Genomic DNA, 26,261 nt, shown 5'->3' on the forward strand with positions numbered 1-26,261 from the left:
ATATTTGCAACACCATAATTTACATAAACATCACCTCCTCTCTGGACGTTCATACTGCTTCCAAGTGAACTATTTAGAACCTCCATGAAAAGAAATGATTGGAGACTGAAGCGCCTACAGACTCCGAGGCATCAATTTCTCCATGATGACTAGCTGAAAATACTGTAGTGGTTTTCCCTATTTTTGGTGCCAAACCTCTGGCATCTGACTAAACTTCGCTGCTTTTCTTTTACTTTTTTATGGGTCCCACCCCTTTCTTGAGGCCTCTAACCTCGTTTCCCAATAGTGTTGCTGAACACAGGATTATTTGCCTAGGGTGGGGGTGCGGGTGTCCTCTTTGAAGAGTCTGACAGAGTTCAAGAAGACTTGGAGGCTTTTAAAACTAAGGGTCTTTTATGGGATCTGGGATATCTGCGCCTTCCTGACCTAAATTCGTCGAGCCCTGTATTTGCCAGCGAGGCAGTTTTCCAACAGCCGTTTTTGACTGGAGCCCTCTCGGTTGAGTGCGATAGTAAAAGGGGGAAGTGGAAGTGAAGTGGGAAGCTGGAGGACCGTTCTCCATCACTGGTCAGTCTCAACAGGTAACATTCTTTAGTTCTTCCCGTACCTGCTGGCACCGGTTCAGAGCTTTTAAAATTCCTTCAAGGTGTGGCTGAGGGTGGGGTAGAGGATGTCCAGCAATCTAAATAACTTAGTAGACTGGGATTGTTAAAATGCAAATAAAAATACCCAAATACGTACACAGAGTCGAAAAGGCTGGAGAAAAGAGTTTCCGAATAAACCTCACTGCCTTGCTTCCTCCCCCCTCTAACTACAGCATCGTGGACCTAAATGACTCACTTCTGGTTGGAGTTTCCGAATGGGTTAAGAGCGCAAGTAAACTCTTGAGAGTCCGGTAGGAGTTGCTGATTGTGCCGGACATTGCTTGCAAGGCAATTTTGCGGTTCCCCTCTCTCCGCTTTTTCTCATTCTTTTGTTGGATGTTCGCGAAGTTGGCTTGGGCATTTACTTTAAAAAAAAAAAAGCTTTTACGTCCCCAGCCCCCGGAGTGCGGCACTTCTCACCGCCCCGAGACTTTTGGGCTCGCTCCAGCCGTGGGGAGGGGGCGAGGGCACTTTGTTCACCGAAAACGACCTTGCCCTGGGAATTTCCTGCGGCCATTTCTCACGGACGAGCCCCCTCCTCCGGCTGGAAGCACCGACGCCCACCGCCGCATGCCCTCCCGGAGCCAGAGACGCGAGCGTGGAAGGGAGCGCCCGGCGCCCTCCCGCACCCGGGTGGGAGGCAGCCGCGCTCCCCGGGCTCCCCCTCCTCAGGTCCCGCCGCCGAGAGCCCGGATGTTGGATTCACTCCCTACGCCGGGTCCTTCATTTCCATAAAAGGGCAGCGACTCGGCGGGGCCGAGATTGCTGCCGCCGCGGGCGCCCCCGCCTCCCCCGCAGAGCTCGCCTCCCCGCCGCGCGCCACCCCTCCCCAGCCCGGGAGTTCGCGCGGCCCCGGCCCCGAGAGCGGCGGCGGGGGACGGCGCGGGAGGGGCGAGGCGGCCGGACCCGCGGAGGGCGGCTCGGCGGGGCAGGGAGGAGGGAACTGGTCTGGGACTGAGGGGGCGGGGAGAGAGGGGTGGAGCGCGGAGGGAGAGGCGAGGGGCAGCGACGGCCGGACTCCATTAGTCGCTCGGGCCGGGACGCCGCGTTTCGCCGGCAGAGGAGAGGACCCGACACCACCACCGCTGCCGCTCCAGCCCGGGCCCGGAGCGCAAGAAGCGCGCGGTGAGGGGCCGGGCCCGGCAGGGATTGAGGGGAAGCGCGGGCGGGGAGGAGGACCGTGGAGCCCGCAGACGGCCTCTCCCGGGCCTGGGTGCGGCCGGCCGGCGGGCAGGTGAAGCCCGCCGCGGTCCGCTAGGCGAGGGCCGCTAGGCTGGGGCCGCGCGGGGCGGGCGGTGCCGTGTCCGCCGAGGGCCGCCGCGGGGCGGGTGCCGGGGTGGCCGCGGGAAGGGGCGGGGGCGCCGAGTCCTGCCGGCAGCTGGCCTCGCCGCCGGCTCTCCCGAGTTCGTGCGGAAACCCTCGCCTTCTCCACCTTCTCTCACCCGCGGCTGACTCTGCGAGTTCGGTGGGATTTGCTTTCCTTTGGGGGAGTGACGCTGACGAGAGCCATTTCCTCCGTGCTCGCAGGAAGGAGCCATGGCTCTGGACGGGATAAGGATGCCAGATGGCTGCTATGCGGATGGGACGTGGGAACTGAGCGTTCATGTGACGGACCTGAACCGCGATGTCACCCTAAGAGTGACTGGGGAGGTGCACATTGGAGGGGTGATGCTCAAATTGGTGGAAAAACTCGGTGAGTAGCATCCCGGCCGCGTCAAAGTAAAGACTTCCCAGACTGGGCGCGCGAGTAGGGAGCGGGGGACTTAAGGCGGGAGGAAGGGTGAATTTTGGAAGTCTTGCTTGGCATCCTGTAAATGCCTTTTTTTTTTTTTTTCTTCTTAATGTAAGATCCCTTAATATTTAAACAAATAGGCTTTTCCCCCTTTGCCTCTTTTTTGTATTGTTACTCTTTGAAATTTTAATAATTTGGTTTTTCCAGTCTCCTAACTAGTACTCTTAATTGCGTAGGAAATAGAGAAAACGCCTTAATTCTTAAAGGAAGTGAGAAGAGTGCGCAGGTGAAGGTTGAGAGGGTTATATTACAGGGATTGTGGTTATCAGTTCCTTACCTTCAGTGTACCTGAATATTGGTGACGTTTGATATTGAAGATGATGCAAAATCTATTTAAAATTAAATTCTGTTGGAAAATGTTCGACTTCTGGCGTTAATATGAAAGTTTTGTAGCTGTGCTACTTCGTGATGGAGTATATTAAAATGTTCCAGTCATCCACTCTTAGAAGGGGTGGGGCAGTGTTTGACTGTCTATAATAGTCCGTGCTTTTATTTCGAGCGTTGGATTTTATGTGAATAACAAGCTAATGAAAGAATTTTGTTTTAAAAAGCAGATATTATGGACTGGAGATTGGCAATATTTGCTTAGATACAAATAATATTGATTTAATACTGTTAAGTTGATTGATTTTAAAACTGACTCAGTCTTACTAGCATATCCAACAATGTGAAGTGTAAGAAAATTTGTGATGGATGAAACCATTTTCAGCTGGGAGAATCAACTAAAACGATTTAATAGGTGCTTTTGTTACAAGAGAAATGCTTGGAGGACTGTTCCTGAGTTTTAATGTGTCGTTTGTTTGTAATACAAGTTCTGATAAGTGTGTAGCATTATCTTTTTAGGCTTTGTGTGTGTGTCTTTTTAAAACACAGCATTCCTTCTTCAGGCCACTCTGGAAAAGTAGAAAAATGGTTATTTATCAGGAAATGTATTTTTTACCAAGGATTAGTGTATACCTACTGTATAAACTTACCGAAATTGTGCCCCAATGTAATTGCGGTATAAGACAGCATTCATTTAGGTGGGCCTTTTTTGGTTCAGTGCAGGGAGTTTAATTATTGAAAGACCATAAAGAAGCTCCTTAGAGGGTAGCCTCCTTAGGAATGTGCATTGTTTGGCTCTCTGAGACTTAGCCTGGGAGGGAGCCCCCCTGCTTTGTAGCCCTTTCAAAATGAGATTCTGCTGTGTGTTTACCTACATAACTGTTAGTTATCATTGTTCTTATCTGATTTGACTAAGTCAGTCACTGTGCAAAATATTTCTGAGTCTGTTTTGCCCAATAAGGGATTGTTTAAGGAAGAAAATATCAAATTGTGTTTTCTTTGTCTTCAAAGGGAGTAAGCATTTTCTTCAGAGATTGCTTTATATATGACAAATGGACCTTATTAATACACTGGTTTCAATAAGAGATTATTGTGAAAAAGGAGCTGTTGAAGGTGACTGAGACAACTTGTAGTTCTTGAAAGCCAGGCTTTATCTAATGAATAAATAATGACTGTGTTGCATTGATTGGAGCTGTTTATTATAGAATCACAGGCATAAATAGAAATACAGAGAATAAACTATTTGCAGACAGAACTGATGTTAATTTGCAGTGACTATAATGTTAATCTTTTAATGTTGATATATTTTAAATTTTTTTATGCAGTGAAAAGAAACCCAGTAAGGTAGGAAATGTGTACATGAAAGCCTTACATCTTTCTTGAACTGAACAATATTGATCCTCTTAGATTTTGCTTTTCAAATAGAAATTGTTCTTTAGCATAATTCTGACTTTCCCCTTTGGTAAAAGTAGGGCTTAATGAATTTTTGCTCCTGGTTTTAGGATTAGATACTTTGAATGGCAAGCTAATTTGTTACATATTGGGAAGTAAATAGAGGAGAAATTCTGGAGGGCATTTGGACTTACAAATCAGGCTCCTCAGATTAGAAAAGAACTTTTTAGTTCTTCAGAGTTGCCTAAAACTGGAATGGCCTACCTTCTGAAGCCCTAAGTTGTGTTACTAAAGGTATTGGGCAGACTGGATGGTTACTTGTCAACAGCTGAAGTGGATCAAAGAAGCTTGCAGAGAGTCTAGATGAAAAGAGGTGGAGGTCATGGCACAGATCAGATGGTACAGGGTCTCATGTCTGAGGGGCTTGTAGAGCAGGGATGGAGAATTAGCAGAACCAGGCTGCTCTGCACTCAACAGTTGTGGTACCGCAGAGTAGCCTTCACCTATGTCTTCAAACTCCACATGCCTGTTTGATACCCTTCTTATTTCCATCATAGTGTGTATGAATGAATACCAGAGCATTAGGTTTTAAGGCTGTTTTCCATATAATTAGGGATAGCAGTTATTTCTCTGGGATTGGTAGATTTTATGATGACTCCTTCCTTCAACATTGTGTTAAAATTTTGTGTGTATGTACACGTATGAAATTTTCTGCGAAGAGTCTTCTTAGCTTTCATTAGGTTTTTGAAGAGATCTATGATCAAAGATTTGGCCCTTGAAGGTCAGCCTTATTTTGAAGCTACAGTGTTCATCCCAGACTCAGGCACTTTACTGAAGCAAGCTGAAAAAGTAAATAATGCTTCCAGCAACATCTTTATATTTAGAATTTTATAAAGAACGTGTGTGCTTCAGGTAAGATCATTCAACCATGATTCTTAGATTTATGACTTTAATTCAAAGATATACACGATCCCTTTTAAATTTTAGTACACAAGATATTTGTTATTCTGTGCAGATCTTTTAAAAGAAAATAGAGTATACACTATGAAAAAGTGGGCTTTAGGGAATTATATCCTGATGTCATAGAAGCTTCTTGCATCTGTGACTTTAGGTTGATACTAGACAAGTAATCTCCGTATCAATCTTCCCAATGTTTATACCCCATTCTGAAAATGAAAAGTTATTACACTTGATTTTTTTAATAGATTGAAAGCTTTAAAAAGAATTTTTAAAACTTACTGTAATTTTTGTTGAAAATAATTTTCAAAGCTAATAGTTTTTTTTTTTTTTTTTAAGAAAAGAGTTATAAAATATCAAGGTTAAGGATTATAAAAATAAGACACCAGATAATAAAATTATAAAAATATTTGTATTTAAAAATACATGTTTCAGGTAAGGAGGAGGCTCGGTTTTATGGGATTACCTGATGTTGCTTTGGCGATCACCAAGAAGTATTAAAACTGTTCTACTCTATAGGATTCAGAGCTTAGTAAGTATTGAGGATTCAAAAATGCCGAAAGATGCTTTGTTTCATTGCATAGCAAAAGGCTTCTGTTTCTGGATGTAGCCTTTGGAAACAAGTCATCCTCACTTTATCATGTATCGTGTTCTTGCTATAATAATGAAATAGAATATATTTATGTTGGAGCTGTGTGTTAGGATTAAGTTAAACTGTGAATGTAGCACACACGATGCCCCACCCCCCAAAGATTTTGGTTCAGATTACCTTAAAAATCCCTTAAAGTGATAGGTAAGTGATCATGAAGTATGGTTTCCATTCATTCATTCCATCTCATAGAAGTATAAAATAGCTAGTTTTTCCTTCAGAAATTCCAAAAATAAATTTTAGCTAGAGCACAGATGAAGAAATTGGCTTGCGTTCGGGGCTTTGTTACACAAAAATACTTTAAATACTAGGATCAGAGCTTGGCAAGATGCACACAGGGAGAAATGCTTGTTACTGGACAGCTCCCTTATATTGCTTAGTGCTTCTTGGGTAGGGCGTGCTTATTTAGTGAAATGGTGTCTATGTTGTTGAAATCCTCAGTTTTTTTCCTCCGAGGGCTTATGATTGGATTCATGGAAGTGAAATGTCTTCATGATGCAGCGTCACTGCATTCATGGTGGACTATATCAAGATAAAAATTTCTGAAAATCTTTTGAAGTGGGGTGGGAGAAGCACTTAATGGTGAAATCATATATATTAGAATGAGTTGAATTTTAGTTAAATATGTACTATCTTAGAGCAAGTTTACTCAGTATTTAGAGTACTCTTAATAATCCATAGGAACTGGACATTGAATTTTATCTGTTTCTCAGCACATCTGAAGCTCTTTAAAAATAAAGGACAGTATGTGAATTTTACTAAAATTCTCATAGCACGTAATAAAGTTCAAGCTATTCCTTGGATACATTATGGGTTGTTTTCTGCTGTGTTTTATACCCCGTTTTTAGAAAGTCAACAAATACTGTTTGATTCCAAGTAGAGTTAACTTATATTTATGGGCTTCCCTGGTGGCTTAGAGGTTAAAGCGTCTGCCTCCAATGCGGGAGACCCGGGTTCGATCCCTGGGTCGGGAAGATACCCTGGAGAAGGAAATGGCAGCCCACTCCAGTATTCTTGCCTGGAGAATCCCATGGACGGAGGAGCCTGGTAGGCTACAATCCATGGGGTTGCAAAGAGTCGGACACGACTGAGCGACTTCACTTCTTACAGAGGCATTAAAAAGAATATATCTTTTTTATTCAATTTGTTAGAAAAGATAGTGTTGGAAATGTCTATTAGCTATTAAAAACAGAAAATTTGAAGTTTTGTCTTTTATCTTCAACTCTCCTTTTTGTAATTTCAAACTTACAAGTTCAAGAATGGTAACTGAATACTATAATCTTCATTTAGATCATCTGTTAGCATTTTTCATTTGATTTCTCTGTGCAGATACACACACACTTTTGGGAACCATTTTAGGAAGTTACACACATCATAACCCTTCATCTCTAAGTACTTAAAACATGTATCACCTAAGAACAAGCACTTTCTCTTTCATAGTACATTACAGTTATCAAGTTCAGGAAATTAAACATTGATTCAATACTGTTGTCTAACATGCATCCAGATTCATATTTGGCAGTTGTTCCAGTATTGGCCTTTGTTTTTTCCACCCAAGATCTCATTCTACATTTAGCTGTCAGTAAATTGCCTTCTTTACTTAGTCTCCTTTATTATACACAATGGCTACCAAGGTTAGAACCATAAGAGATTATGTAATATGTGGCTTATTAATATTACATTGAGATATATGTAAAGTAATAATACCTGTGGAATAATAACTATGGAATAGTTCCTTAGCATTTGTCTTTTCAAGACATTGTTTTACCTTTTTTTCAACAATAAAGCTCTTTATCAGTGTGAATTTCACTTCAGAATGATTGTAGGGTCTTCATACACCTTTATCTTTAAAGTTCAGTTTTCTTCTTAGCTTACTAATGGATAAGGTATAGACAATATTTTTATACATCATTGGGTATAGGTTTCCATAGTGTTAGTTGTCTTTAGACTATAGTAGATGCTAATAGATACACAGAATAATAAGTAATATTCTGGCTCTGCCACGTATTGGCTGTGTGATCTTTGATAACTAATCTTCTGAGTGAGTTTTGACATCTGTAAAATTCCAATTTAAAAAAACTTTCTCGTAGGTCTCGGTGAGAAAAGAGATAATACATGTGAAAATGCATTATGTGGACTATTTGTGCTGTACAGATAAGAGTGGCTGTTTTCTCAGTGGCTTTGAGAGTCCCTGAATATCCTGAAGTGGAGGCAGGGGTCAGGGAGGAACTCGTTTTAAAAGGAGTTCAGATGTAATCTAGACTGTTGAAAAGGTTCCAGCTTTAATCGTGGAGAATTACACCCCTCAGAAGGAGCCTAGTTTGGGACTGCTTTGTGCTCCCAACTCCCAACAGCAAGGAAAATAGCTATCATTCCACCCTTTTGCTCACTTCCAAGCATACGTGCCTCTGTAATGTAGCAAAGAGCTGTTTAACTACTGTTTTCATGAGGTTTCTGCAATGGAGTGGACCAGTAAGTGGACAATGGTATTCCAGAGATTAGAAAAATTTATAACCATGAAGGCCTCAGTAGTATGTTTTTTATTCAGTTGTAACAAAGGAATGATATACCATTGTGTCTTGGCATGTGAAAACATTGAGCCCATTTAGAAACTCATGGAAATGGTTTAAGAAAAAAGCTAATAAGTGCAATATTTTTATTTAGATAATTATCTTACTGAAATAATTTAAAAATTATGCTGATGCCATAGTACATTACAAAATGATATATATGCCCAGTGTGAGGTAAACAGATACTCTAAAAGAATATTGTAAGATAACTTTTTAATTGAGATATAATATTCTGCACTCATGTTTGTGGTTATGAAGTCATATTTACTATAATTCTTTTGTAACAGATTTTTGCATAATTACTGCATTTTTTGCTTGTTAATTTTTCTTAAAATCAGGCTTACTGAGGTATAATTTACATGCAGTAAAATTCATACTTTTTAGTATACTGTGCTGAGTTTTAGCAAATGCATGCAGTCATAAAACAACCACAATCAAGACATAGAACTTTTCCAACACTCCAAAAACTTATCTTTGTGTTTTTTTATAATGAGCTCACCCCTTCAACTCCAGCTCCTGAAAAACCAGTGGATGTCTTTTCCAGAATGTCATATAAATGGAACCATGTAGCTATGAGGGTGGTTTCTTTCACTCAGGTGGCTCGGCTATAAAGAATCCCCCTGCAATGCAGGAGACATGGGTTTGATCCCTGGGTTGGGAAGATCTCCTGGAGAAGAAAATGGCAATTCACTCCAGTATTCTTGCCTGGTAAATCATGGATTGAGGAGGCTGGCCGGCTACATACAGTCCATGAGGTCGCAAAAGAATTGGACACAACTTAGCGAGTAGTACACTTTGTTTAAAAATAGTTATTAGCGTAATACATTTTAGATTCTTGTGTATCAGTAGTTGTTTTGATTGTTCGGTTGTAGTTCATTGCATGATTGTGTACCACAGTTTATCTGTCTACCAGTTGTTTCCAGAGTTTTCAGACTACCGCTGTTGTTTCTCGTTTGCAGAGATTTTATGAGAGTTAACAATTGTTCTGAGTCCTCCAGTAGCATTTGGTATTGTCAGGTGTTTTTTGTTTTATTTTTGTTTAATTTTATTCAGTCTAATAAAGTATGTAGTGATATCTTACTATGATTTTAAGTCACACTTCCCTAATGGCTATGATGGGAAGCTTTTTACAGGCTTATATGCCATCTGTATATCTTAGTAAACTGTCTTCATATCGTTTGCTTATTTTTTTAATTGTTTTATTTGTTTTCTTGAGTTTTAAGATTTCTTAATATATTCCAGATACAAGTACTTTATCAGATAGGTGTTTTGTAGTATTTTCTCCCAGTCTGTGGCTTGTCTTTTTATTTTCTTAATAGTATCTTTCAAAGAGCAAAATTTTTAAATTTTGAGGAAGTGCAATTTTATCAAGTTTTTTCTTTTCTGGATTGAACTTTTAAAAAATTGTCCTCCACAAGGGAATTGGCTTAGTCGAAGTTTGAAAGATTTTGCCATATAAGTTTTTTAGCTTCTGTTTATTTTTATATGTTGAAAGGAGGAATATATGAAGTATAGTAGTGATAATGTATCAGAAAGGAAATAATTGCATCATATCAGTTTGAAATAATGTAATTACAACTTTTATTTGGTAAAATCTGAGCTATAAAATAATAAGCCAGTGGAAACTGATTTATCATCAATCCATTAGAAAACCTAGATATTTTAGAACTTTAGTCATAAAAATAGATCTGCAATACAGGCATCATTGAATAATTAAAATTTTAGGGTTTAATGTTATAAAAAGAATTAAGTCTAAATTATAATCCTGACCATGCTACTTAATAGCTTTGTGATTTTTTAAAAAATTTTTAAGTCAGTTTTCATGTTAAGGGTCTGTTTTCTTATCTGTACCATATAGATAAAGACAGAATAAGCCTTCATTTATGTTTGTTCCCTTACCTTTGTAGTGTTACTGGAAGTCTTTGAAAATTGTTTTTCAAATATAATATCCTCTAAACAGTATCGTTGTATATAAAGGGTCATTATTTGAATCCTTCATTCTTGGTATTTGTCTACCTTCCTTCATTGAGAATATTACACTGTTTATTCATAGTGACTCAGAGTTACGTGTAAAATGTTGAAATTTTTATTTTCTGATATTTTTTCTCAGTTTCAATAATTCTGCTTCTAAGTGAATTAGTGTTCTTAAGAGAAGAAAAGCAATAAATGGTTGAAATGTGAAGTTTACATTTAGATTTCCCTTCCTTTTATGATTCAGTCTGCAGACTCGGTTATTTATTATTTAGTAATAAGGACCATCCAGTTTCAGTGGGTAGCCCTTAATCAGAATTCAAGGTAACAGAGCCGGTAACCTTCAGCCCAAAGGAGGTGACGTTTGCTTTGGAATCTGTAGTGAATCTTTTCTCAGCTATTTCCCTATCTTATTTTTATATTATCCTGTAAATAAAAGCTACATGAGGTATCTTAAAGATCAGTTTTAAAGCATCAGTGTAATGATGGTTTTGATATCTTTTCTTAATGGAGCCTTCAAGGTTATGAATAAAACACCAGTGACGTGCTAGCATTATTGATTGCAGGTGACGATGTCTGTTGGATAAGTGCCTCCCAGTTTATTGTTCCTTAATGTAGTTCCTGAATTTCATAACCTTTGAAATTAAAAATAACTTGAAAAATGTGGACAGTTGCTGTATCAGTTTAAGCTTTTATGCAAGGTGTTGATGCAGTCTGTTGCTGGGATAGAATGCCCTTGTTGTGGAGCATAGACTGTGGGAGGACCTCCTGTCATACTCCTGATTTTGCAGCCCTGTGCTGTGTGACCTAACCTGTCTGTGCCTCTGGTTGCTCATCTGTGAAATGGGAATAGTAACAATGTCTTTATCCTAGGATTATTATAAGGACTCAGTTAATATATGTGAAGTGTTTTAGAATAGCATCTGTAAATGGAGTTATGTTGATGATGAAGTGTAGCTATGTAAAATGTTCCCTTTTACTGAACTCGAGAAATAATATTTTATAAAAGATTGGGAATGTGTCATTTATAAAGGTAAGCCAAAAAGTACTGATTTATTCTCTACCATATTAGCAATGTATTTTAACTTTATTGTGCTTAGCTTTATCACTATGGGGTTTCCCTGGTGGCTAAGACGGTAAAGGATCTGCCTGTAATGCGGGAGATCTGTGTTCCATCCCTGGGTCAGGAGGATCCCCTGGAGAAGGGTGTACTGACTGCCCACTTCAGTATTCTTGCCTGGGTATGACAAAGATGGTTTAGAAGCAGTAGATTTTATACTCCAATATATACAAAATTATGGATAAACCATGCTTAAATGGAGGATATTCCAATAAATTTAATATTCTGGTTTAAGCAAATGCCTTTTTTAAAAGGTAAACTTTGTCAGTGTTTAAGAGCTTAAGTCCAAGACATGGCCACTTAGAGTTATTTGTGACCTTGGCATATTGTTTTAACCTCTCCTGATTATTAATCTCACTTAACCTTTGTTTACTTCCCTGCTTCTTAGAGCTAATGTAAGAACTAACTATGATGTAAAAAGTATTGGGATGACCAAAAAGTTTGTTCAGGTCTTTTTCATGAGATGGTATGGAAAAACCTGAATGAACCTTTTGGCCGCCCCCAATATTAACAGAATCTCTGGTAATGAGTAGAATGCCTATATTAAGAGCTCAAAAAACATGTTATCCTCAGTTATCCTTCAAATATTATGTAAACCTAAAACAACTATTTGAATTGTGGATTGAAGTAGCCTGGTTTATTTTCATTGTATTTGTGTAGTACTTAGCCAGAACCCCTCCTTAATTTCTTGCTCTTGTAAGTTTTGTTTAATGGTTCTGAACTTTGGTTCCCTGAGCCAAACTGCCTGGGTGGGAATACTGGCTTCACTCCCTATAAGCTTGGTGACCCTGGGTCAAGTTATTTAGCTTTGCGATGGCTTAGTCTCCTATAAAACGAGGGTAATAGTATACTTACCTCATAGAGTTGTGAGGATTAAATGAGTACATATGTGTAAAGTACACAGTGGTATGTAGTGAGTACTGTTAGAGGGGTGGTGGTTGTTCAGTTGCTCAGTCTTGTCCAACTCTTTGTGACCCCATGGACTGCAGCATGCCAGGCTTCTCTGTCCTTCAGAGTGACTGTGGTTATTTTATTGCGGATCCTAATGGACAGCTACGATATCTCACTACTAAATATTTTCCCTGATGAGTTTGGGGAATAAATGCCTTAAAAGAACTTAAACTAGGAAAGAGGGACTTTAGAGCAAGAGGAGACAGTCACATGTAAGTATTCCTACCCAAAGATAAGTCTGTACATTCATTTTTTGTTTCAGTAGGTTAGAGAGGCTTATAACATGTGGCATTTGTGAGGATCAAAGAGGTGGTGAACTTGACCCATCAGTTGTAGCAGCAAGCAAACATTTATGGAGGGCCAAGCATTATATTAGGTAATGGGACGTAGTCCCCACATAAAATCTGAACGACTTTCTATTAACAGTGAAAAACGGAAGATTGCTTTGAATTGACAGCCTCGATGTGAGGCACCAAATACGTGGTTCAGGAAAATGGTGGAGATTTAGAAGCATGAGCAAATACTTACTGTCTTTATTTGAAGAGAGCCTGGGTGAAAAGTTCGGAAGAAAGGTATTCTGGACTGAAAGTTGTGAGGTTTATGATGTATTAGAGACTAAGAGAAGTAGAAAATATGATTATAGAGAGGAAAGATATCATTAAGTGGGGAAATGATAATCTCTTTTCTTCTGTTATTCCTTCATTCACCTACTTGCTTTAAATGAGAACCTACTAGACTAGGTGCCAGATACCATACTACAAATAGCAGAGACGAGAAGTGTACAAAATTAGTTTAATCCTTAGAGTCATTCAACCTGCAATCTTAGGGGCAAGACAGTCTTTAAATAAGTACTTGCTATTATGTGATGAGTGTTATGATAATTGAAATAGTTATCAGAGAGTGTATATACTGGGGAACCCAACCTAGTATATGGGGAAAGGTTTCTGGAGGAAATTATATTTAAATCGAGGGCTGATGGTAGAGTAGGAAAGAGTCAGATGAGTGAGTGGCACAGGATCTTAGGAAGGGGGTGTAGGATAAAAGAACAGCAGGTTGGGAGAACATGAGAAGTCCAGCGTGAGAGCATGGGAATGAGGGAGGGCAGCCATTTGAGGAACTGAGAGTCTGTGTTGATGGAAGAATGGTCCTGGGGAATCAGTGGCTTTACAGGCTTAAGAAATAAGCTTAAAGTTCATTGTAAACCAAATTTAAAAGATTTAGTGTTGTGTTAAGAGCTGTGAGATACCAATAACAGATTTTAAACTGGAAAGAGACATCAGATCTTTACGAATTTGAAGTACATCTTGTTCATATATGTCAGTAACATATGATATATGCAGTAGTAAGCCTCTTGGATTCCAAGAAATATTTTTTTCCATAGCTTGTGCTCCAGTCCTGTATTAGAATTTGTTTCCATACTTCATTTTTGAAATATAGAATAGCTAGTGCCTTTGACTAACTTCAAAAAACAAATCCAGTTTTAATACTCCATGAGTCAAACACTAACTGATAAAGTCAGCCTTGATGTTACTCTTAGAATTTGTCAGATGTTGACATTGCATGGACTCTGAGTCCAGTCTTCTAGGAACTAAGCCAAATTGAACCAAATTTGTAGTAAGCCTTTAGGATTGGATAGAAAGTTACCCACCCTCTGGAAATGAATAATTGACATGCCTTCTATTTGTGTTCACTCCGTAATTGCATGCATGATTTATGTCATCTGGTAAAACTTCTTAACTACCTGAATTAGTGTATTTTGTAATAGCAAATACTAATGCTATTTGAAATAGTATTCAGTTGATGCTGAAATTGATAAACATTATTTTGTGTTTGTGAGTAACTTCAGAAAGCGATTTGTAAACTTACTTGATTGTGTTTTGCTTTGATGGGTGAATTCCTGAATTTTCAATCAAGTTAGCTATGTCAGAGAAATGTCAATTAGTCACTTTGTATCAGAAGTTTAGTTTCTAAGTGTTTTTAATCACTGGTTGATGCATCTGTTTTAGTCACTTATTGAAATCTTAATGTAAAACAATAATTTTCTTATGCTAAAATTGAATGGAGTACTTTAATTGAAATATTTTGGCAGTGTGAATGATATGTAAACTTTGAAATGGTTTACTGCTTCTGCTAACAGATAACAAACATTTTATTAAGAATGGGACATATCAGGATTTTAGGACATATCAGAAACCATCAGTATTTTGCACAGTTTCAACATACACGTTTTAGTTATGGTTTAGTTAACACCAGTTATCTAACAACATGGTTCATGTTTTAGTTACCACCATACTTTTGTTTAATTGCATAAAATACCAACTTTGCTTCTGACTCTTCAGTCTGCAATTCACTATGTCAATAACAGATGAATACATTTAAGAATTTTCATGTTACTTGCATATTACAAATATTTATTGGTTTAATTCCATGTACAAGGCCCTGGGCTTTGCCTTTGAGGTACAAGACAAATAAGACCAAAGACCCTTAATTGAGTGGAGGAAGAGAGTTACATAAAATCAGTTACAATTGATTGGGATACATTATTCAGAATGCTAAGATGTACCTAACTGCTTTGGCAAGAGGGTTAGTGAAGACATAGAGATGGTAATATTTGGTTTTTATGTAGGCTTTTGTCAGCCTGATGAGAAGGAAAGAGAAAGGTATACAACCAAGGAGGCAGAAAACATCAGGTTGTTTCACAAACTAAGCCAGAACGTGAGTTGTAGAACCTGGGGACAACTAAGCATCGAGGTGCACAGAAGGTTAGGATTTATATAACCTACTGAGAGGTTATAAAACACTTCAGCAACAGAGGGACTTGGAAAGTTAAGTAGACAAGTAAAATGATCAAATTTGCATTTTAAAAAGTAACTCAGATAATTTTGTAAAAAAAGATATTATAGTTCAGACAAGAGATGTTGAGGACTTGAACTAAAGCAATGTAATAAAAGAAAAGAAAGGGACACCTTTAACAGCCATTTGAGAGGTAAATTCTATAGTATTTGGATAGAAAGAAAAATAGGGAGAAGTTGTAAGTTCAGCCTTAGAGAAATATATTCAACTTTTTTTGTGTGAGGGGAGGCTCCAAAATCACTGCAGATGGTGATTCCAGCCATGAAATTAAAATCACTGCAGCTTCTTGGAAGAGAAGTTATGACCAACCTAGACAGCATATTAAAAAGCAGAGACATTACTTTGCCAACAGAAGTCTGTATAGTCAATGCTATGGTTTTTCCAGTAGTCATGTATGGATGTGAGAGTTGAACTATAAAGAAAGCTGAGCGCCAAAAAATTGATGCTTTTGAACTGTGGTGTTGGAGAAGATTCTTGAGAGTCCCTCGGACTGCAAGGAGATCACACCAGTCCATTCTAAAGGAAATCAGTCCTGAATATTCATTGGAAAGACTGATGCTGAAGCTGAAACTCCAATATTTTGGCCACCTGATGCAAAGAACTGGCTCCTTAGAAAAGACCCTGATGCTGGGAAATAGTGAAGGCAGGAGGATAAGGGGACGACAGAGGATGAGATGGTTGGATGGTACCACCGACTCAACAGACATGAGTTTGAGTCAACTCCAGGAGTTGGTGATGGACAGGGAAGCCTGGCGTGCTACAGTCCATGGGGTCACAGAGTCGGACATGACTAAGCAACTGAACTGAACTTAAAGATTTTAAAGGTTAGGTTAATATGATTACTATTTGTATCATCTTGGAGGGGCTTCCCAGGTGGCACTAGTAGGAAAGAACCCACTTGCCAGTGTAGGAGACATAAGAGACACGGGTTTGATCCCTGGGTCAGGACGATCCCCTGGAGAAGGAAATGGCAGCCACTCCAGTATTCTTGTCTGGAGAAGCCCATGGACAGAGGAGCCTGTCGGGCTACAGTCCACGGGGTTGCAAAGAGTTCGACATGACTGAGTGGCTTAGCAAACACACATAATCTTGGTATGAAGGGAAAGTGTTAGTTGCTTAGTTGTGTCCAACTCTTTGCGAACCCATGGACTGTAGCCAGCCAGGCTCCTCTGTCTGTGGAATTTCCCAGGTAAGAACGCTGGAGCGGGTTGCCATTTCCTCTTCCGTGATCTTGGTAGTCTTCGCTTAATTTGTTGAATGGATGAGGTGAGTGGGCAACAGTTACTAAGTTTTGGAATATTTACATGTGTCATTGCCAGTGTTTGCTGTTTTCATTTTATTGATTACTAAAAGTGTATGTCAGCTGAGTTAGCTCTGGGACATTTTTAAAAAGCAGTTTTTTTCTGCTTTTCATAGCTGTGGAAAATCAGGAATATACTTATTTCTAGTGTATTAATAATCCTATTATAGTTGCTTGAATTAAGTCATAGATAGTGTTCTAGTGGTGTAGTATAGAATGCACTGCTGAGAATCTCTTGGATTATTCTTCTAGAGGAAAGGATAATTCTGGAAGGAGGGTTGCTCTTCTAGAATAAGATTTAAAATAATTGAGGAACTTACTTTTGATCTCTCTAGAACAGTCTTAAGAAAGAGAAGAAGGATTTAGAAGTTGTTTCAGTTATTCTTATGTGATACAGAATATTCATTTTATAATATCAGTTCAGTTCAGTTCAATTGCTCAGTCGTGTCCAACTCTTTGCAACCCCATGAACCACAGCATGCCAGGTGTCCCTGTCCATCACCAACTCCCGGAGTCTACCCAAACCCATCCATTGTGTCAATTATGCCATCCAACCATCTCATCCTCTGTCGTCCCTTTCTCCTCCTGCCCTCAATCTTCCCCAGCATCAGGGTCTTTTCAAATGAGTCAGCTCTCTGCATCAGGTGGCCAAAGTATTGGAGTTTCAGCTTCAACATCAGTCCCTTCAGTGAACACCCAGGACTGATCTCCTTTAGGATGGACTGGTTGGATCTCCTTGCAGTCCAAGGGACTCTCAAGAGTCTTCTCCGACACCACAGTTCAAAAGCATCAATTCTTCAGTGCTTAGCTTTCTTTATAGTCCAACTCAGATCCATACATGACCACTGGAAAAACCATAGCCTTGACTAGACGGACGTTTGTTGGCAAAGTAATGTATCTGCTTTTTAGTATGCTGTCTAGGTTAGTCATAACTTGCCCTCCAACGAGCAAGCGTCTTTTAATTTCATGGCTGCAATCACCATCCGCAGTGATTTGGAGCCCAGAAAAATAAAGTCAGCCACTGTTTCCACTGTTTCCCCATCTGTTTGTTATGAAGTGATGGGACCGGATGCCATGATCTTAGTTTTCTGAATGTTGAGCTTTAAGCCAACTTTCTCACTCTCTTCTTTCACTTTCATCAAGAGGCTCTTTAGTTCTTCTTCACTTTCTGCCATAATAATTTTATTTAATCTCTAATATAAAATAAGAAGTGGTTAGTTAAATTATTTTTCTGGATTGCCTCTTTGCTGTTGATAATCTATGTTCTTCACTTGTTTTAAACTCAGTTTAATTTTGTTTAGTAGTATATGTATTCTTCAAATAATTAAATAGCTGCCAGCCATAACCTTTTTGAATTTTATTGTCTATAGCTATCATTATTAAATCAGTTGAACATGTGCATAATATAGATATTCCTTCACATTTGGTGTTTGAAAGTGAACTGATGAGTGACTTTGCAGTGTTGGCTGGTTCTAGGTACGACCTCCTGAAACCAGTCTTACTTGAATCACAATTTCCATGGTCCAGTTCTTATTATCTGGTGAAATGCCATATATATATATACATATATATATATATATACACACACACACACATCTTAGGATATATCTTGAATTGATTAGCTCCTTGGTGCCTGTGAGGACTGGAGTCCATTATATACAAATTGACATTTCCAGTGTATGGATAGTATTGGAACAGAGAAATGGAGTAGTTTGAGTGACTATTTCCCCATAGTTCTTTGAGACTCTAATGAAAGAGCCGTCTCTGATGACAAGGTTTCTCTGCCTGGAGTTTGTTTCCCTTGGGCAGAGCTGAGTGAACATAAATTTAGTCTGTGAACCCATTTCTTCATGCCGACTCCTCAGTTGAGATTTCAGTTAGGTGCCTGTTAGAACTGGAATCTGATCTCTCTGCCCCTGAGGATCTGTAGAGCCTCAAGCAAGAACCTAACCCCACTGAACCTGGTTTCCTTATCTATAGGAAGAATTTAGATTGGGTTGATTCCTAAGGACCTTTTCAGTTCCCAGTTTATGTGGGTCTTTGTAAGCCCCCCTGTGATACTGGCAGGGAAAGACACAAACTAATAAGCAAGTTGTGGAAAGATCCATGATGTCAGACTTACGGAAAGTTTGTTGAAACTCCCACCAGAATTTTACTCAGCTCTTTGCCTTCAAGATAGCTTGAAGTCTACCCCACAATAGTCCTGCTGCCAGTGCAGGCCACTTAGCTCTGAGTTAGGAATGGCAGGTACCATGTTAAGGAAGGGCAGGAACAAAATACAGCCTCCATATTTCACTTCTCACCACTCTCCAGTCCCTCTGGCAAGACCTGGGGTATTTCCACTTCATCTAATAATCCCTTTACCTCCCTATAAGTGTGAGTGTGTGTGAAGTTGCTCAGTCGTGTCCAACTCTTTGCGACCCCATGGACTGTAGCCCACCAGGCTCCTCTGTCCATGGGATTCTCCAGGTAAGAATACTGGAGTGGGTTGCCATTTCCTGCTCCAGGGGATCTTCCCAACCCAGGGATTGAACCCAGGTCTCCCGCATTGCGGGCGGACGCTTATCCTCTGAGCCACCAGGGAAGCTCAGTCCCTAACCTCCCGATACTCCCTCTCAGTTATCCTGCTTTCCTGGTGGCTCATTCAGGAAAGAATCTGCCCGCAATGCAGGAGACCTGGGTTCAATTCTTGGGTCAGGAAGATCCTCTGGAGAAGGGATAAAATTTACGATTCCTCTGTCCTTTGATTGTCTCATCTCTTGAAACAGGAATTGTGATAGCATTTACCACTTAGCATTTTTGTGAGGATTAAATGAGAGTATGTTAAGTGCTACTGGTACATGCTAAATAAATGTTCAGAAACAAATCTTGGTGCTGTTGGTATCATCCATTTGATTTTCAAGCCAGGAACTTTCTAGCATTCCTCTTCACCTTCCAGCTGTCCTCTCTCATCTATAATCAATATCAGTGAGACCTGTGAATGTAATTTAGACATATCTCTCACATTTGGCTCCTTTTTGGCTTCTGCCTTAGATAAGGTCCTACTCCCAGAATATTGCAGTAAATTTCTTGTGCCAGCTTCTTTTTCTGATTCACTCTCTGTAATCCCATCATAATTACCTTCATAAAACCATCTGATTTAGAGCCACTATTGTCTATAGAACAGTTACTCTTGGTACATGTTAGAACTCCCACATTAAGACCCAGGTAAAACATCCCCTTTTCTTCAGAGCCTAGTCAGTCTTCCACATTTAAAGTTGTTTGCTCCTGTTGCATTTTTCTCTTTTATCTTTGTAGCTTATTGTATTTGTCTGTGTCCCTCACTTGAACAGCAAGAACCTCTAGGATGGGAATTCTGAGATAAGTGTAACTTAAGTGTATATTCCCATGGCCTAGCTTAGTGTCTGGCAGGTAGGTCCTTAGAAAATGTTTATCGATTCATTTATTGATTGTGTTTCCAAAGAGCAACAGTTTGTCTAGTTTGCCTATTTCCTGTTCTGGAAATCTGAGTGATTAAAAAGACAAGAACTTGAGAATAGTTTTATGTTTCAGGAATTGGTAAGGAAAGCGGAAGGTAAAGCTCTTCTGTTGTGAGGAACTTTTTTTTAGAAGAGGAAAGAAACCTTGGCCTAAGGCAACAAATCGTAGCTGGGAAAGAGGAAGGAGGCCAGTTAATTCCTACAGTATATTAAGGATGAGGAGAGGGAGTAGCCAAGTGTCCTGCTTTTAGGAGGAAAAGCTTCTCTCCCTCACCACTTAACACCTCCATTGTTTTTAACCTTCTCTTCCCTCCAGCCCACACTGCAGGTGGCCCTTAGCAGTTTTCTGTACATCTCTAGTTGAACATCAACCATATATTCTGCAAAAAACCTTATGATATCAGTTTAGTGGAATATTTCTCGTAGTATACTTTGGACTATTTTAGATTTGGGTAATAGTCTGATTTGGAATCTATTTATAGTGTTTCTTTGTGGCAAATCTAAATTCTAAGACTCAAAAGAATTTTTTGAACATAATCATTTCATACTGTAAGGATTGTCTTGAGCAAAAGATGATGTAAGAAAGAAGAGGACGTTGATAGGATTTGATTCCCCATGTCTAGGGGAATCTGTGCCACACTTAGTGTAGATATGTTTTAATTCTGAATTTGAAGAAGAAAAAATGAATTTTTAAACATAAAACTAAATAAATCTTGCATATTATTTTTCATGTTGGTTTAAGAGGAACTTCCTTGTTATTTTCTTTTTTAGTTTCCCAAACTTTAAACTTTTTATTTTGTATTAGGGTATAGTCAGTGAACAATGTTGTGGTAGTTTCAGTGAACAGCAAAGGGACTCAGGCATAGATATACATGTATCCATTCTCTCCCAAACCTGCCTCGCATCTAGGCTGGCACATAACACTGAGCATGTGCTGTACAATAGGTTCTTGTTGATTATACCTTTTAAATATAGCGGTGTGTACGTGACGATCCCCCACAAGTCCCTAATTATACCTTCCCCCTGCAACCATAAGTTCATTTTCTAAGTCTGTGAGTCTCTTTCTGTTTTGTAAGTAAGTTCATTTGATCATTTCTTTTTAGTTTCCACATGTAAAGGATGTCATATGATATTTCCCCTTCTCTTTCTGACTGACTTCACTCTCTAGGTCTCTCCATGTTGTGGCAAATGGCATTATTTCATTCTTTTTAATGGCTGAGTAATATTCCATTGTATGTATGTACCACATTTTCTTTATCCATTCCTCTGTCGATGGACATTTAGGCTGCTTCCGTGTCTTGGCTATTGTGAACAGTCCTGCAGTGAACATTGGGGTTTTTCTCTGGATATATGCCCAGGAGTGGGATTGCAGGGTCATGTGTAGCTCTATTTTTCGTTGTTGTTTTTTTTTTTTTAAGGAACTTCCATACTGTTCTCCATGGTGATTGTACCAATTTATATTCCCACCAACAGTGTAGAAGGACTCCCTTCTCTACAGATCCTCTCGAGCATTTGTTGTTTGTGGGTTTTTTGATGATAGCTATTCTGACCTGTGTGAGGTGATATCTCAATGTAGTTTTGATTTGCATTTTTCTAATAACGAGTGATGTTGAACATCTTTTCATGTGCCTATTGGCCATCTGTGTGTCCTCTTTGGAGGAATGTCATTCAGGTCTTCTGCCCATTTTTTGAGTGGGTTGTTTGTTTTGATGCTATTAAGTGTCATGAGCTGTTTCTCAATTTTGGAGACTAATCCCCTATTGGTCACATCGTCTGCAAATATTTTCTCCCAATCTGTAGGTTGTCTTTTCATTTTGTTTATTGTTTCCTTTGCTGTACAAAAGCTTTTGAGTTTAGGTCTCATTTGTTTATTTTTGCTTTTATTTTCATTATTTTGGGAGATGAATCGAAAAAGATGTTGCTGTGATTTATGTTAGAGAGTTTTCTGCCTATGTTTTTCTCTGAGAGTTTTATAGTATCCAGTCTCACATTTAGGTCTTTAATCCATTTTGAGCTTATTTTTGTGTCTGGAGTTAAGGAATGGTCTAATGTCATTTTTTTTTTTTTTTGCATGTGGCTGTCCAGTTTTCCCAGCACCATTTGATGAAGAGCCTGTCTTTCCAATATTGTGTAGTTTTGCCTTTGTCATAGATTAATTGACCATAGGTGAATGGGCTTATTTCTGGGTCCTCTGTACTGTTCCATTGATCTGTATTTCTGTTGTTGGCCAGTACCATACTGTTTTGATGACTGTAGCTTTATGGTATAGTCTGAAGTCAGGGAGCCAGATTCCTCCTGCTCTGGTTTTCTTTTTCAAGATTGCTTTGGCTATTTGGGGTCTTTTGTGTCTCCATACAAATTTTGAGATTTTTTTTTTTCTAGTTCTGTGAAAAATGCCATTGGTACTTTGATAGGGATTGCATTGACTCTGTAGATTGCCTTGGTAGTATAGTCATTTTGACTATTGATTCTTCCAGTCCACGAACATGGTGTATCTTTCCATCTGTTTGTGTCTTCTTCAGTTTCTTTCATCAGCATCTTATAGTTTTCAGAGTACAGGTCTTGTGTCTTCTTAGGTAGGTTTATTCTGGGATTAATGTTTTCTTTTTTTTTTTTTCCCAGAGCATTACCCTATATTTGATGTTCAGGGTGCATGTACAGGGTTCATGTCTAGGTATTCCTTAACCTAGACAGACAGATACAAGTCGCCATTCTCCTCTAATTTTTGAAATAACTTTAAACTGCATAATCCAAAAATATGGAACTCTTCACGAATTTGCATGTCATCCTTGTGCAGGGGCCATGCTAATCTTCTCTGTATCGTTCCAATTTTAGTATGTGTGTTGCTGAAGTGAGCACGATTAATGTTTTCTTGATGTAATGAAGGATCTTTGAAATTTTCAATATGAGGGTTCATTTATCAAACGTGTGCCAGTCACCTGTGCAATGTGCTAGAAATATAATGGTGATCAAAATAGGCATTGTCCTTGTCTTCTCAGTGTTTAGTAGGAAATTAAGATACCTCCCCATCCCAGGAACAACAAACGAAATGAATGCACATTTTGATAAGTGATATTACAGTATACTGAATTAGAGAATAAAGGAGGGACATAGGACACTGGAAGTCTTAGAGTGGTTAAGAAAAACTTCTCTGAGACTATGGAATTTCAAATTTAGAAGACAAGAGAAAACTAGACATTCAGAGAGTGTAGTGACACTTGCAAAGCCACCAAGGCAAAAAAAGCTTACTTACTAGACAGTTCTTGGAATAAAAAGAAGGTAGGTGTGACTTAGCAGCAGCAGGTGTGGCCTAGGCAGAAGAAGAGTAGCACAAGATAAATATGTGGGCAGTTTTATGGGCTGTACTGTGTGGAAGTTTATAGACTAAAAGTCATTTGGATTTCATTCTCAGTGCAGTTGCAAGCTGTTAAAAGATTTTCAGCAGGGGTATTGACATGAAAGTGTTAAATAGATCACTTTGGCTGTCGTGTAGAAAGTGCTGGATGAAATCAAGGAGACTAGACAGGAGGCTCTTGGCAGTAGTTGGTATAAGAGATAATAATGATGACCTGAAATAGGATGGTGCCACTGGAGACCAAAGTGGAGATTTTAGGAAGTGGAACTGAGGGGCTTGATGAATGTGCAGACTAGGGAAAGAGAATTCACTACTTTTAGCTTTCTAGCATGAGCAGCTTGGGTTGATTCTTAGGGCTACTTAATGACAGTAGAACTAGGAGAAAATTGGATTACGTTTTGCATATATTTGACCTTCCTGAGTAGTTTAGATGATAAAGAATCTGCCTACATTGCGGGAGACCTAGGTTCGATCCCTGGGTTGGGACGTGGCAACCCACTCCAATATCCTTGCCTGGAGAATTCCATGGACAAAGGAGCCTGGTGGGCTACAGTCCATGGAGTCGCAAAGAGCTGAACATGACTGAGTAGCCAACACATTTTGCATATATTAAGTTTGACATTCTTCTGAGACATATCCTGGTGGAGATGTGGGGTAGTCAGTAGGATGTATAAACTGATGCTCTAAGTAGAAGGGTAGTTTGTTAGTTAGTGAAGTCGCTCAGTCGTGTCCAACTCTTTGCAACCCCATGAACTGTAGCCTACCAGGCTTCTCAGTCCATGGAATTTTCCAGGCAAGAGTACTGGAGTGGGTTGCCATTTCCTTTTCCAATAGCAGAAGGGTAGGCTGGAGATAAAAACTAGGAAGGTAAGTGCATAGAGGCCATGTAAACTCTCAAGAATGGATGAGATACCTAGGAGCCAGAGTGAGAAGTGCATGGTTTCTAGAAGGTGGGAATGGCAACAGAGCATAGGTAGCTGGATTGGTTTCAGATAATTAGGAGGAGAGACATTTTCATCATAACTCAACGGCAGTAGACCCATACTGGTACAGATGCAAGGAGCTTTGTACATTTGGTTGGCTCTTAGGTGAAATAGTTTCAATCTGATGGCTTCTCTATTTGCTGAAGTAGAATCCATGGTTGTGTACTGAGGAGAAGGAGGGTACACAGGCATGTGAGCAGGGTTGGCAGGTTTGAGATACAGAAGAAACATGGTAGGATTTCCCAGCGCTATCTTGGATCCTGTTGGCCTTAAATTTGTAATGTTTCAGTCTGCCTGGGTTGAAATGAATGAGCTATTACATTAAGATACACAGCTTTACACACACACACACACACAATTTGTATAGTTAAGTATTTTTAAGGTGCAGTTAGCTCTACGTTTGCCTTGGTGAATGATTCTCAATTGGTTTATCATCATCTTTCTCAGGATTTTCATCAAAGTGTAAAGCTGTTTTTGCTACTTCTGAATAGATTAAATATATTCTTGTGATATCTGTAGTGGAGCCAGTTGTGGGACATGACGTATAGATATTAGCTTCAAAATAAGATACACAGTGTAACAGAGCCAAAACTAAAGAAAGATTTTCTAGTAAGTAGGAAAATGTTGCCTTGCATATTTAAGAGAGCTCAGTCAAGCCTCTAACAAGTTTTGAAATGACACTGTGACACAAAGACTCTCTCTCTCGAGGGGCAAATTAAAGAATAATTGGAAATGTGTTTAAGTTTTACAGGATTATCACTATTTAAGTAATGTTGAAATACCTTTTGTTCTCAAAAAAAGACTGAAAGTACTTCTTGGACTTGCCATCCCTTTTCTGTTCACCTACCATCCATGATTCTGCTCCCCAGTATAACAAAATGATCAGGAAAAATTGTCTATATTCCTTATTTCTACTTCCTCATTGCCCAGTCATTGTAATTCAGACTTTCATCCTGTCCACTCCCATGCTGACTTCTTGCATGGCCTCTGAATTTCACTCATGCACACCCCTGCCCCTGCATTCTTCAAAATTATTTGATGACTTTGAAATAAAAAATCACTCCCCTGCTTAAAATCAAGTTTTAGACCCACACCCAAAGTGGTCTGGGCTGAGTCCAAGCATTGCTCTATTTGAAAAGTTGCTCAGATCATTCTAATGCCAAACAGGCTGAAAAACTCTGCTCTAGTGGCTTCTCTCATACTCAGAAAGAGTAAAAGCTGAACAGCCTTATGGTTTACAGGGCTTCTGCCAAGCTCTCTGGTGTTTCACCTTTTCATTTCGAGTCATATTGGCTTTCTTCAAAGATGTGGGAACTTTGTTCTTCTCATCACTGTATTTCTAGCACTAGAATAGTGCTTTCTGGTAAATGTTCAGTAGATATTTGTGTAATTAATGAATGTTTTACAGATGCTGTTTGTTTCTTCTGTAGTAGTGATTATCTTGTGATTAGTGCTGATTAGGTTGCTGGCATTTTGAGTCTTCAAGAATGCTACCACAATTATACTATTGGAACAAACATCACAGGCTAATCATTCCATCTTATTTATCAGTGGCTGCTTTGGGTCTTGGCTGCGGCATGCAGGGTCTTCATTGCATCACACAGATTTCTCTCTAGTTGCAGCCTGCGTCCCTTGCACTGGTACCAGATTCTTAACCACTGGACTATAGTCCCTTCAACTATTCCATCTTCTAACACTGACTCCTTTTTTACTGTCAGAATGCCCGCTTTTCTCTTTTTGTTTGCTGGTGTGTGCTGTATTGACACTTCAGATCTTTCCTGGTGTCCTGTTTCTGTTTTTATTTGGGGTAATTTTTTTTTCCTATATTGATACTTACCCACTGTTTTCTGTGGGTAAAAAAGACTGATCTTACCCGTGTTTCCAGTCAGTAAGAGAATCTTTCTCTTTCTGTGGGTAAACA

The 26,261-nt window shown here is 39.4% G+C and overlaps 1 protein-coding gene and 1 non-coding gene across 3 annotated transcripts in view; one reads left to right on the top strand and one right to left on the bottom strand.

The window, feature by feature from the left end:
* The first annotated feature begins 375 nt into the window (after positions 1-375).
* The window catches only part of FERMT2 (FERM domain containing kindlin 2), a 73,273-nt gene continuing 47,387 nt past the window's right edge, over positions 376-26,261 (top strand). Inside the window, exons 1-2 of one of the 2 annotated variants that reach the window (XM_061157035.1) lie at positions 376-581; positions 2,172-2,337. In XM_061157035.1, the coding sequence (XP_061013018.1) occupies positions 2,181-2,337 (157 nt within the window). In that variant the 5' untranslated portion in view covers positions 376-581; positions 2,172-2,180. Of the gene's footprint in view, positions 582-1,615; positions 1,770-2,171; positions 2,338-26,261 lie in introns of those variants that run through there. The other variant, XM_061157034.1, reaches the window with a different exon arrangement.
* LOC133067477 (U6 spliceosomal RNA) lies at positions 22,755-22,861 on the bottom strand. Its single transcript, XR_009695269.1, has one exon. It is a non-coding gene; the product is annotated as a U6 spliceosomal RNA (small nuclear RNA).

The sequence above is a fragment of the Dama dama genome, chromosome 12 (assembly GCF_033118175.1).
Source record: "Dama dama isolate Ldn47 chromosome 12, ASM3311817v1, whole genome shotgun sequence".
Lineage (NCBI taxonomy): Eukaryota > Metazoa > Chordata > Mammalia > Artiodactyla > Cervidae > Dama > Dama dama.